Source organism: Mycena indigotica, assembly GCF_014461135.1.
Source record: "Mycena indigotica strain 171206Taipei chromosome Unknown Mind.scaff0006, whole genome shotgun sequence".
Classification (NCBI taxonomy): Eukaryota; Fungi; Basidiomycota; class Agaricomycetes; order Agaricales; family Mycenaceae; genus Mycena; species Mycena indigotica.
Genome location: NW_023503005.1, coordinates 831,097 through 844,467, shown reverse-complemented (window position 1 = coordinate 844,467; position 13,371 = coordinate 831,097). Strand labels below are relative to the sequence as shown.

The window sequence follows — 13,371 nt, the reverse complement described above, 5'->3', positions numbered from 1 at the left end:
AGCTGTCCGCCTCGAGTCGGAAAGGCCGTGTGTCGTCCGGAATCGCCAGGACCGGTTCCGAGGTGACCGCGTCCTTGATCGCTTGGAACGCGGAGGCCTCCGCGTCGCCCCAAGTCCATTGCTGGTCCTTCTTGGTGAGCACGAAAAGAGGGCGCGCAAGGGTCGAGAAGTCCCGAATGAACCTGCGGTAGAAGTTAGCGAACCCGAGGAACTGCTGAATGTCCTTCTTGTTTTCCGGAGTCGGCCAAGCGGAGACGCCTGCGACCTTGACGGGGTCCATTTCGACGTGGTTGTGGGAGATGATGACTCCGAGGTACTCGATTGACGATTTTTCAAAGTCGCACTTCTCCGCTCGAAGGTACAACTTGTGCTCCCGGAGTCGCCGTAAGACCTCCTGGACAATCTGCCGGTGTTTCCGGAGGTCGGAATGGGCGATCAAGATGTCGTCAAGGTAGATCATGACGTCTCCGGAGAGGATGAGGTCCTGGAAAATGTCATTCATCATCGTTTGGAACGTCGCGGGAGAGTTTGTCAGGCCGAAATACATCACCAAGGGCTCGAACAGGCCTCGGTTAGTCCGGAAAGCCGCTTTCCACTCGTCACCTTCCTTGATCCGGACGTTGTTGAAGCCCCAACGGACGTCGAGTTTGGTGAAGTAACGAGCGCCTTTGAGCCGGTTGATGAGGTCGTTGATCAGCGGAAGGGGGTACCGGTTTTTGACAGTCATCGCGTTGAGAGCACGGTAGTCCTGGACGAAGCGGAGTCCGCCGTCCTTCTTCTTGACGAAGAAGACCGGAGACGCCATCGGAGACTTGGAGGGGCGAATCCGGCCCGTCGAAAGCCCTTCCTCGATGAACGCGTCGAGCTCGCGTTGCTCGAGGGGCGAGATGGGGTACACCTTGCAGTTGGTGGGCTTAGCGTCGGGGACGAGTTCAATGGCGTGGTCCCAGGCTCTCCGCTCCGGTAGCGTGTCGAAGGACTCCTTGTTGAAGACGTCCTGGAACTCCTTAGCCCAGTCCGGGATCTCGGAGGGCGGAGGGGCGGAGTTCCTGGCGAAGGCTTCGGCCAGGCGTTGCGAGACAGTACTGCCAGCGCGTATCTCCTCCGAGGGGCGGAACGAGGTGTAGAAGATGCGGTCACCATCTTCAAGCTGACCATCGTCATCGTCGTCGTCGTCGGAGTCCGACGTCAGATCAGGCAGGCCGGAGTCGTCACCGAGAGACGGAATCGTCTCCGTCATCAGACCCAGAAAGGTCCATGGCGCAGACCGAGGGGAACGGGCCGGAGCGGAGACGCTTCTGAAGCGACCGGAGTCGCCGCAACTCGGTCCGTTCGACCCGCTCTTCCTCACGGCAGGTCGAGCAATTGCGGGGGCACCGTGTCATCTTGACCTCCTTGGTTTCCCAATTGATCTCTGGGTTATGTTTCCGCAACCAGGAATACCCCAGGATGAGGTCTTGCTTGCCAAGATGGGTGACGGCCAGCTGAACTCGTTCGGCATGGCCCTTGTAGCGCAGGACCAAGTCCGCGATCTGTTTGATGGAGCCAGCGTCATTGGGGGTGCCATCGACATTGAAAACCGGAATCGGCTGATCGAGGGTGCGGACCGGAATGCCATTCCGAGCAACATAGTTCGTGTCAATGAAGTCGGAGGTGGCACCACAGTCGACAAGCCCAGAGAGTGAGAGCTTCAGCGCCTGGTGGTGGACTCGAGCTCTAACGGGAGGTGGAGGGAGTTCGCCCCAGGGGCAGCGGCAACGGTGTACTGCTTGGGCAGTTTCTTTTCCCAGGCAGTGAGGCGGCGGAGGACGATGACCGGAGTCGCGGGCGGAGTCGGAGACGGAGTCGAGACGGGGGGCAGGAGAGGGTGTGTCTTTCGTTTCGGGGCTCATTGTAGGGCAAGGAACTGCATTCATCATACAAAGAGGCAAAACGATTTATAGACGAGAACGAGGGCACACCAGTCACTCGTCGCGGGGACAAAATCCTCTCCGGCCATCGACTCCGCTACCGTCTCCGGCAGGGCAGCTGTGTCCGTGTAGCGGGCGATCAACTCCGCTAACATCTCGTCACCGAGTTGTTGGATCACCTCGTCGAGGATGTCCATCGAGCGGACATCGGCGGGGAGGGGCAATCCCGGGTGAGATGGTTTGGGTCGCCGCACCTGAAGCAGGCGCGGCGGGGGCACCCCGAGCCCTGGTGCGATCCAACTCCATTGGGACGGGAGCTGGAGGCGCCGGAGCGGGGGCGCGGGGCCGCGGGTGGCACGACCGGAGCCACCGGGCAGAAAGGGGCCGGAGCCGGGATGCGGTTGACCGGAAACGGAGTCCGAATCAAACCGCCAGGCGTCTTGGGGGCGGCTGACTTGATCAGCTTGGCCCGGACCAGGGCCTCGTATTGACGGAAGGCCCGGGTGCGCCAGCTAAGGTAATCCCGGAGGTCCGGGGGGTCGTTCGAGGACGTGATTCCGTTATTGATCAGGGGGTCAAGTCCGTGGCGGAACTTGGTCACCTTGACCAGCGCGTCTTCAATCCGGCGAGGTCCATCAGGTCCTCGAAGTCGTCGGTGTACTGGTAGACATCCTTTGTACCCATGTGATAGGCGGAAGTCTCCAGCTTGGAGAGAGCGTGATCTTGCTCATTCTCCTCGACGAACCGGAGTCGAAACTCGAAACGAATGAGCCCCAGGACGGAAACGGAAACGGGGCTTTGCTTCCGTGGCGCTCCACCCATTGCTGAGCGGGTCCTTCTGCCATAAACGACATGGCATAGCGGACAGCCTTTTCCTCGCTCGCCTCTCCGTTGACCACGAAGGCCTCAGGGGCAAGGCGGGCGTAGGTGCGGACCGCGTAGAGGAACCAGCGGCGGCCGTTTTCCAGTCGCCGTTGAAGGTGAACGGGGGGTTTGGTCGCAAGACCAATTTTGAGGTGAGGTTGATGTCGCCAAAAAGGGCTTCGAGTCGCCCTGGACCGGAGTCAGAGTCGGAATCGACGTCTCCGGCGATGGTGTTTGGGGTCCGCCAGCATTATTAGCGGCGGCAGCGGCAGCGGAAGCCTGGTTGGTGAGTAAAGCAAGGGCCTCAGTTAGGCTATCGATTTTCGCCTCGAGTGAGTCCAGCCGGGCGTCTGCGGTAGGAGTGACTCCGGACGGCATGACGGGTGCGGGGACCACAGGAGTAGAGGAGGAGGGGACAAGTGGCAGGGGCGGTGACGAGGGCGGAACGGACTCGTACTCCGAGCCTGAGTCAGCGCCGAACCTGGCAATCTTGTCCGGTTGATCCCGTAGAGAGTTTCTTCTGCTGTAAGGGCAACCCCGGAGGCCTGAGATCAAGGTCCTAGCAGGGGAGGATCCAAAGCGTGAACATTGGTAGCGAATACAAATGAAGCTGACCTAGCAGGGGAGGATCCAAAGAGAAGAAACTCTAAGGGTCCGCCTGCTAGGTAGCTGACTATATACTGCTTGTCCGTAGCTGCCGCTGTCGGGCACAGAAGGCTTGGGCGGCGTCGCAGGCGAGGTCCCAGGGCGACCGTCGGGAGGGCGTTGACGGATCGGTGATTGTGCGGGCGAGATGGAGGGCCGGACCGGAGACGGAACCGGAGTCGGACCGGAATCGGAGGCGTCTCCGAGGGGCCGAGAGGGAGGTTCCCCTGACATGTAAGGGCAACCCCGGAGGCCTGAGATCAAGGTCCTAGCAGGGGAGGATCCAAAGCGTGAACATTGGTAAGCGAATACAAATGAAGCTGACCTAGCAGGGGAGGATCCAAAGAGAAGAAACTCTAAGGGTCCGCCTGCTAGGGAGCTGACTATATACTGCTTGTCCGTAGCTGTCGCTGTCGGGCACAGAATGCTTGGGCGGCGTCGCGCAGGCAAGGTCCCAGGGCGACCGTCGGGAGGGCGTTGACGGATCGGTGATTGTGCGGGCGAGATGGAGGGCCGGACCAGAGTCGGAACCGGAATCGGACCGGAATCGGACGCGTCTCCGGGCCGAAAGGGAGGTTCCCCTGACATCATCCTCCAAACTCTATTAAATGTTAGCTTGACCATAATGAATATAGAGTGAAGCCAAAGGCATACCTTGTACCACGCCACTTCAATTGTTCGATTTTGCCCCTCGGGATAGGAATTCAAACTAGATGACTTAGATTTCGATAGAGAGTTTTCAATGAAGTCTTGGGGTAAGCTACGCCAATAAGGAGAGAGATTATGTCCATGAAGGGGTAGTGAGCGTGTCGCAGATATAGTAGATGTAGGGGTATTCGATATAATGTCTTGACTTGAACCTGCAAAGAGGTTTATATTGAATTTCTATATAAGATGTAACTCACCTGGGATAGCTGGCTGAACACTCAAGGAGGGAGAGTCGGTACTGGCGGCAGGAGTGGATATCGATGCAGGTGTTGATGGCATCAAACTGCTCAGTGGCACTGTTGTGGGCGTTGTTGGAAGCCTAGGGCCAATAGCAATTGGGAAGGAGGTATGGTGTGTACTGAGGGCACAGCAATGATACCCAGAATAGGCCTGAGCATAGCCTATACAGCAGAGTTTACATAGCCAGTGAGTGCAACTTGCATTTCTGGCCCCCTTGCCATTGCAGTGACTGCCCTGGCATGCGGTAGAACCTGTTGGCTACCCCATGTCAGAACCTTATAATGAATAAAGAGTATGGTTGCACACCTTAGTATGGGTACCCTCTGGCACCCACCAAAACCCATTACATTTTGCGTCCAGAGCTCCTTGTGAGAGCCAACCACTAACAGGCAATATACCTCCAAAGTCATAATAATTATTAGAACACTATTGGAAGGAACATGAGTTTGAAGTTAGAACATGAAAAGTCGCATACCTTGATATAATATTGACCATGATGCTCTATATTGTTTTTGCCAAAAGCACGTCTGCTGAATAGAATAGTGCCTCTATGACAATTCTGGCAGGTGGAGCCAAGAGCTGGTAGCAGTGCTGGTGGTGGACTGCTCATATTGGGGGGGAGAAGGTTTATATGTCACAAATTAAGAGAGACAGACAGAAAACTTTGAATCAAGACACGTAACTCATGCTTCCTACAGGAATGTGTACTGATCACATGATGGTGTTTTTCCTATAGGATATTATGACTTGGCCAATTTTGTCTTGTTATCATATACAGAAGTCACAGTTCCTTTAGAACGAGTTAACGACTCTGTAAAAATAATAAAGTCATAGGAGATCTATCCTATAGGAAAGCAATGTATCCTATAGGAAAGACCCTCAAGTTATCCTATAGGAACACAATATATCCTATAGGAAGACATGCTCAAGTTATCCTATAGGAAAGCAATGTATCCTGTAGGAAAGACCTCAAGTATCCTATAGGAAAAGACCTCAAGTTATCCTATAGGAAAGTAACCTGTCCTACAGGAAACTGGAGTGGAATTAATCCTGCAGGATACATTTGATAGGTAAGCCAGTGGACAAAAAGCTAGAAAGCAGAATTGAACACAGAGCAGTAAATATCTCAACACCAGAAGATCTAACTAAGCTAGGAAGCTGGACAAATGCTAAACTCATTGCAATAAAGAGTGTATTCAGATTCTTTCCTCTAGAATCGTCATATATATTATAGTTCTTATTTATGCTACTAGCCTCTTTATTTCCTTAACCTTCCTATAGGAGCCTTTCTCTTCTTACTGCAGGATCTATATTTATTCTATAGGATTCTTGATCATCCTACAGAATCTATATTATTAGTGAAATCCCATTGTTTTCAAGTTTCCTATAGGACCTGCAGGGGTTTTTTCCTGCAGGAAATATATCCTGTAGGAATGAACCTTTCTTATGAACCGTATATATATTATTCTCCATTGCAGTCAAGAAACCTACAGGAAACACAACTATCCTGTAGGAAATAAACCCTTTCTGTAGGAAAATAAACCTTTCCTATAGGAAATTCCCATGGGAATTCCCATGGGAATCTGCACAGGATTGGCATGGCTCTCCGGTCTCCAGCGCTCAGCGCTCAGCGATGATCATGAACTTCGACAACATAGGAGATGACGTAAAATTTTTCATCTACGTCACAGCCACCCGCCACATTTGCAACTTTCTCACCGCTCATGCGTGAGCAACGCCCTGCTGCAACTTGTTCGCCTAAGAACTGACGGACCGTACTTATCCGCAGCTGCTCTATCAATTGAAGACCTCAAGAACGCTGGTCTGGTTGGTGATCGCGAGTTTCTTGCTGCGTGGGTTTCTCCCTGGCACTAACGACCTCCATAGATGTCCATAACAACGTAGCCCAAGTGTTTGAAACGATGACCAAGTACCCTCACCTCCTGGGGGGCGAGTCTATCTCATCTCTTTGTTGATACCGCACTCACCCCCGTGCAGACTTGTCTATCTTCACCCTTGAGTGTATCAATTTCGCTAGTCAAGGCCTATTGACTGCGTTGGCCTCCCCCATTCCAAGGGATACGTCAACCGTCTTTTCCACACTCTCTCTCAACTCGACCATCGCCATGAGAGCCCCTCACGTGCCTACTGACTGGGAAAGGACCCACTACTACCACGGTATCTCCCCCGATCCGCCTGAGCTACTCTACCGCTCCGACTTTGCCACCCGCACATTCACTATCCCCCAAGGGCGCTTTACAGAGGTCCCCATCAAAACTGTACACGGGGTTTTTGGCACACACCTCAACCTCGTATGGGACACCGTCGGTCCTCATATTCGCGACTATCTAAAGGCCCGAAAAGTCAAATACTCGTTTTTTACGGTGGCGCGCTTTGGTACGAGAAGCAGCTTTTATGATAAGGAGGAGGATTCAGAGTTTGGCCCGCTTGTGCTTTGGATCGCCACACACCCAGGCACTACCACCGTTGACACCGCCCACGATGTCTCACCCGCTCTTCTTGCGTTCTTCACTGCCTCGGGTGTTGACGATGTTGTGGCTGAATGGTATGAGGGCCCTACAGAGGAGCTGAGTTGCCCTCCCCTCCTATCCGTTACCAGCGATTCCGACCCCACTTATTTTGTGCGGCATTTCTTGACCACCGCGCTCGGTATGCCTATTGCGACAAGGGAACGTGAGGAGGAGGGAAGCGTAGCCTTCTTTTTCCACGAGAATAAACACAAGGATGGAAGCCCAAGCTCTCGCGTTCTCGGCGTTACCAACTGCCACGTGCTTCGTAAAAATACCAGTATCGACTACGAGTACAAGGGCAAGGGCTACCCATCTTGGAGAGTGCGCGTGGCAGGAAAACGCCGTTTTCAGCGGGGTTTCGACGAGATCCGCGCATCTATGAGCTCGCTCGCTTTTGACGCTGAACTCTTGGTACGCGAAATTTCCAGAGTGGAGGAGAAGCTGCAGACCGCGACAGGTGAGGATGCAGTGGAGCTGGCAGCGGAGAAGGTGGAAAGGGAGACCAGATTAATGAAGATGAAACGGGATATGAACAAAACGGAGGAGTTTTATGAGAGCATCGCCACGGGCTGGAGCGATCTCATGCGCCGTAGTATCGGGCGCGTCGACTGGGCCCCGCGCATTTCTGTCGAAGTTGTGGAAGACTCAGCTTACACGCTTGACCTTGCCACTTTTGAGCTATATGATCATCGGTTTAGGGCCAACTTCAAAGGCAATGTTGTAGACCTGGGTCCGTGCTCTGTGTTTCCTTGATGCGCACTGACCGATTTTCGCTTCCAGGAGCCAAATACACACTGTACCAGCTCCGCGAGAAGTTTTACCCACAGGCCAACGCTTCCAGTCCTTTCAAGCTTCCTTTCGACGGCCAGCTTCGTATCAACGGCTGGGTGACGAAGGAGGAGCTGGTCAATCCCGAAAGCGTCGACAGCCACGGCGAGCCCTGCCTCATTGTCATGAAATACGGGAATACCTCAGACCTGACTGTGGGCCGCTGCTCAGGCCTCAGCGCCTATCGCTGCTCAGCGCTTGGTGTCGACTCGGTCGAGGTTGCAATATGGAACTACCACAACGAATCCGGTCCCTTCGCCGCCAAAGGAGACTCTGGCTCACTTGTATTTGATGGCATGGGTCGTATGGTTGGCGTCCTGCATGCGGGCGGCGTGAACCGTCATGTCTCCTTCGCGACGCCGGCCTGGTGGGTCATCGAGAAACTGAGGGAAAGGTACCCGTATGCCGATTTTGACCGCCAGAGCTTCTAGGTGCCTTCTCTTGTTTGATTTCTCAGACACCCGAAAACCGATCCTGTTTCTTGGGAATACAGTATAGTACAGTCGACATTGAACACTCAAGTCATTCAAGGATAGTCTTATTTTTGCAGTAATCAAGCCGTTATACTTAGCACTTTGTCATGGGGTACAGTACAGTATATACTTACTTACAATCATATTTTTCCACTTATAATCATATTTTTCTTATTCCATTTTGCGCGCAAGCGCCGCAAGGCAATGAATATTTTGTTTGAACAATCCCAAGTCAGAAAAGAAACAAAACCTAACCAAAACATGTCCAAAGGGATCCGCAATTTCTGGGACTATGAAGAAGTCTTCAAATAGCCAACAAATAGCTGTCAAGACGCTCAATGATGTTATGATCCTTTTCATTTTTGCATGTACAACTGATTACAGCTCGACCTCACGGACACCATCCTTGTCGACGATCTTGACCTTATACGTGCCGGGCGAGACCACAAGACGCTTGGAAACTTCGTCGATGCAGCGTTTGAGGGTGGCAAGTCCTTCTTCAAGTGACGCAGATGGGTCGTGGTATCTAGCAAGAGGGTTAAGATTATTTCGCAGGAATGCACGACCAGACAACGCACCGATCGAGCAAACTCAGCGCAAAATAAGAGCCATAACCGTGCGCGGCGAACGGGACCTCGTCCATTGTGCCAAGGTAGTCGACCCAGTAGAGCTTTGGTGCATGCTCTGTCTCGTCGTAGCCTCCAAGCAGAAGGTTGACCTGATTACGTTTAATGCAATATCGGAGACAAAGGAGAGGACTGACAGAGTACGGCTTCCGTGAGCGGAGGGAAGTAGCAAGTGCTCTGCGGATCCACGCGGCGGCGGCAGCTGGTCGGAGAGCATAGAGATTACGGATGGCGTAGAGACGGATATTGCGGGAGACGTATTCGGCGAATTGGAGGGTGTCACCTGCAAGTAGTTGTCTAGTTATGCTTGAAAGAGATGACCCACTGCCAACTTACCTGGTTCGCCGGAATAAGCCATGACCAGATGCTCACTTAGAGTCTTTATTTTGTCCTCGTCGGTCTTCATCTTGACAATGGAGCGCGCAGCAGTTGTGTCGGCCGCCACAATGACATAGCCCTTGCCCGTTATCGCGAAGGATGTTTCCATGATGACGCTCTAGGTTGTGGTTGGGAGGAAGCTGGGCTGACGCGTCGCGTTTGGTGGGGTCCCGAAAAGGAAGGCGAGTCACGCATGTGACCCCTACTTATTTCGACTTGCATCCGCCTCCGCTCACCCATGCCTGCATGGCATCTTCTGGGCCCCACGCAAACGGGACCCTCTCTATTTCTCTGCCGAATGAAGAGAAGGATGAACACAACGCGGTTGTCGAGTCGCCAGTCAGCATGACTGCAACGGCCAAGAGCGTTAGTGAGGGGAATGGCTCTATTGAATCTTCGGGCTCGGACCAAGAAGAAGATGAGGAGGAGGATCAAAGCTCGGATGGGAGTGAAGAGTCGGACGATGAAGATGAAGAACCTGCTCTGAAATATGAACGCATTGGGGGCTCCATACCGAATTTCCTCAAGAAAGATTCTGGTTCAGCGTTGGCGGTATCCAACAGTGTCATGGCTATGGGGACACATGCGGGATTTGTCCATATGCTCGACATGACTGGGCAGAGTATACGGAGCATTAAACCCCATGTAGCCTCTGTAATCGACATTTGCATGGACGAGACTGCGGAGTGGGTTGCAACTGCTTCACTCGATGGTGAGTTATGGACAGCATCATTCAACTCGGTACTAACCAACGATTTAAAGGTCAAGTAAGGGTCTACTCTACCGCAGAAACCTTCGCTTTCGATCTCAAACGACCAATGCGGGCCATTTCTCTCGAGCCCAACTTTGCTAAGCGAAGTACTCGCGCGTTTGTCTGTGGTGGAATGGCGGGAAACCTTATTCTCTATGAACGGGGCTGGCTCGGGCATAAGGATACCATCCTACACACGGGAGAAGGTCCAATATGGGCCGTCAAATGGCGCGGACGACTTATCGCGTGGGCGAACGATCTGGGTGTGAAGATCTACGACACGGTTTCGCAGACTCGAATAACATTCATCGATCGGCCAAGTCAAGCCCCAAGGGCGGATTTGTTCAAATGCACTCTCCATTGGCAAGACGATTCGACACTTTTGATTGCTTGGGCGGACCATATCAAAGTCGCGAGGGTCAGGGCGCGGCCAAGGACCCAAACAAGTTCGGCTGCATCAGCGGGACTTCCCCCGCTATTAGTGGAAATCACTCTGGTGCTCAAAGTCGACTGCATGATTGCCGGTCTTGTGCCACATCCACACTCTATGAATATCTCCTCCCCAACCCCGTCAATATCATCGGCAAACCCTGCTCATCCACAAACCCAGACGCAGACGCATTACCTCCTCCTCGCGTATACCCCTCCCGACATGTCCATTTTCTCCGACGAACCCGTCCCAGATCGGGCCCAACAAGCTCGGAAGTTGGCGGAACGTCCGGAATTGCGAATAATTTCGCCTGGGGGAGCAGAGTTGGCAGCTGATGCTCTTAGTGTCTCGGGTTATGAGGACTGGGGCTGCAACGACTACGTGCTGGCCGAGGCGAGTGCGACAGACGACGCTGAGAATAGAACCTATGTTGTTCTTTCTCCTAGGGACATCGTTGTCGTCCGCCGGCGGGACAGGCGAGACCACATTGCGTGGTTGGTCGAAAGAAAGCGGTACGAAGAGGCACTGAGCGAAGTTGAGCGACTCGAGGCGGAAACGGGAGCTGATGGTGGAAGCGATGCCGTCAGTGCAGTCGAGATTGGCCAGAGATACATCGAGCACCTCGTCAACGACGGTAACTTCGCTGCTGCAGCCCGGTTAACTCCGAAAGTTTGTGGACGGGATGTAAACAGGTGGGAAAACTGGATATTCCTTTTCCAGCAGAAGAGGCAAATGCAGGTCTGTCTTGTCTTCTTCCGTCCGATTCTGACACTAAAGTCGTACAGGCAATCATTCCATATGTGCCAACTGACTCTCCCCGTCTTGACCATCTCATCTACGAAATGATACTGGCGCATTTCCTGTCACACGACCGAACGAGCCTCTTGCAGACAATTAAGGAGTGGCCAAAAGACATCTACGATATTTCCGCGGTTATTGTGGCGGTTCTTGCTGAACTTGACCGCACTGCTTCGACGTCAAATCTGGATATTGCGGCAATTTCTGCAGACAAGACCACGCTTATGGAGTGTCTTGCGGAACTCTACGTTGCTAATCGTCAACCGGGCAAAGCACTGACTTATCTTTTGCGACTACGACGGCCGAATGTGTTCGAACTTATCAGGGAGAACAACCTGTTTACGGACGTGCAAGACCAGGCACTCCAGCTCGTCGAATTCGACCACGAGTTGATGGAGAAGCGGAAGCCTGAAGGACAGGAGAAGTCGACGGAGAAGAGTGAGGCAATCCAGCTGCTGGTGGACCACATACATGCGATTCCAGTGAGTCTTGACTCGTTTTTCTGCTACGCAAATGGCAACCACCAAGTTCAGATCGGCCGTGTCGTCGCTCAACTCCAATCCCGACCATATTTTCTGTTCCTCTACTTAGATGCGCTCATGGAAAAGGAGTCGCACATGGTATCGGAGTTTGCCGATGTTCAGGTCAAGCTCTATGCCGAGTTCGCGACTCCCCGCTTGATCGACTTCCTGCGGGCGAGTAACGAGTATAACCTCGAGAACGCGTACAGAGTCTGTGAGGAGCGGAGCCTTGTTCCTGAGATGGTTTTCCTGCTTGGGCGGATGGGGAATAACAGGCAGGCGCTGACGCTGATTATCGAGCGGCTGGGCGACGTGAATCGGGTTCGTTTTAGGTGTCTTCTTCTTCTGATTATTGCTCATGCTTGTAAACAGGCGATCGACTTTGCGAAAGAGCAGAACGACGACGACTTATGGGAGGATCTGTTGAGGTACTCGGAAACAAGGCCCGCCTTCATTCGTGGGCTGCTCGAGAATGTCGGAGCGGAAATCAGTCCGATCAGGCTGATCCGCCGCATCAAGAACGGACTCGAAATTCCCGGGCTGCAAGCTTCGCTAGTCAAGATTCTGCAGGACTTCCACTTGCAAATATCTCTACTCGAGGGTTGTCAGACCATCATGAACGGCGATAGCTCGGATTACGCCAGGAAACTGCAGAAGGACCAATCGGCGGGGTTCTTACTGACTGGTTCGTTTCGCCCTTAGTTCTCGTTTGGGATATACTGACCGTGATTCTTAGGCAAGTCGATTTGCCCAATGTGTACCCAACCATTGGTCGAGACGCATCAACGGCTGGTGATATTGTTCTTGTGTCGCCATGTCGTCCACGCCTCTTGCACAAGCGGGGGTGACCGGCTACCACCACAGCCCGATCCTGTTTTACGTGGGGCTGGAATGGCCGACTCGTCGCCGTACAGCGTGGCGCGGGGCATCAATGGCAAGATTGCTTTGTAAGTCGTAAACAGGTCCGGGGTTTTTCTGTGTGCTGACGGTTCCGTTTAGTGAGGCTGTTGTTCGGGCGAAGTTGGACCAGGGGTGTCCCGTGTGTCATGAGGAGAGTGAAGGGGCGGTGTTAAGGGTACGGACGTAAACTCGATAGAGATATTCCACATCCCATTAACGACTTCACCTTGCCATTTCTGGGGTCGATGGCCTATGTGGCGGGGGCTTTGAGAGAGATACCCGCGACCAGGTAACGATCCCATATGAACAATGATTTGTATACTGGTAAAAGAGCGTCGTTAAGGATAAAACTCGAACGTAAGCTCGGGAGAAATATATACCACATGCATTAGCGACTCGAACTGTTGGGGATTGAGTGTTTATTATGCTTTGAAGTGTAAGAAAGAACACTATGCCACCATGGGAAGAAGATCATCAGGTAATTGAACAGGAAGGTTTACAGTAATGTCACGTGGATGTTCTGAACGATGGGAGTTTAAATGAAGGAGGTGTAAGAAGAGAAAAAAACCCGAGGGATGCATGGACGCCTGTCGCGGCTGAACGCAGCAAAACATCATGACAAGAGTGGGATTCGAACCCACGCCTCGAAAGACTAGTATACGAAGGAATATTCGTATGGGACGGGACCAGAAGATCCCTAGCCTGAAACTAGCGCCTTAGACCACTCGGCTCATCTCAGCCGCTAGTGGGAAAAAGTATCTCAGAAGC

The 13,371-nt window shown here is 53.0% G+C and overlaps 3 protein-coding genes across 3 annotated transcripts; 2 read left to right on the top strand and 1 right to left on the bottom strand.

Moving 5' to 3' along the window:
* Window positions 1-6,091: 6,091 nt before the first annotated feature.
* Window positions 6,092-8,157, top strand: MIND_00672900 (putative transmembrane protein; the record flags this gene model as incomplete). Its single annotated transcript, XM_037363445.1, has 3 exons — window positions 6,092-6,119; window positions 6,366-7,628; window positions 7,679-8,157. 3 exons carry the CDS (start codon window positions 6,092-6,094, stop codon window positions 8,155-8,157), a joined length of 1,770 nt encoding a protein of 589 aa, XP_037219089.1.
* Window positions 8,158-8,577: 420 nt separating this feature from the next.
* MIND_00672800 (Proteasome subunit beta) lies at window positions 8,578-9,312 on the bottom strand (the record flags this gene model as incomplete). The annotated part of the gene is made up of 4 exons (XM_037363444.1): window positions 8,578-8,725; window positions 8,778-8,917; window positions 8,963-9,108; window positions 9,162-9,312. 4 exons carry the CDS (start codon window positions 9,310-9,312, stop codon window positions 8,578-8,580), a joined length of 585 nt encoding a protein of 194 aa, XP_037219088.1.
* Window positions 9,313-9,449: 137 nt separating this feature from the next.
* MIND_00672700 (Vacuolar assembling protein) lies at window positions 9,450-12,790 on the top strand (the record flags this gene model as incomplete). Its single annotated transcript, XM_037363443.1, has 6 exons — window positions 9,450-9,915; window positions 9,966-11,122; window positions 11,170-12,024; window positions 12,076-12,388; window positions 12,440-12,650; window positions 12,703-12,790. 6 exons carry the CDS (start codon window positions 9,450-9,452, stop codon window positions 12,788-12,790), a joined length of 3,090 nt encoding a protein of 1,029 aa, XP_037219087.1.
* Window positions 12,791-13,371: the final 581 nt, after the last annotated feature.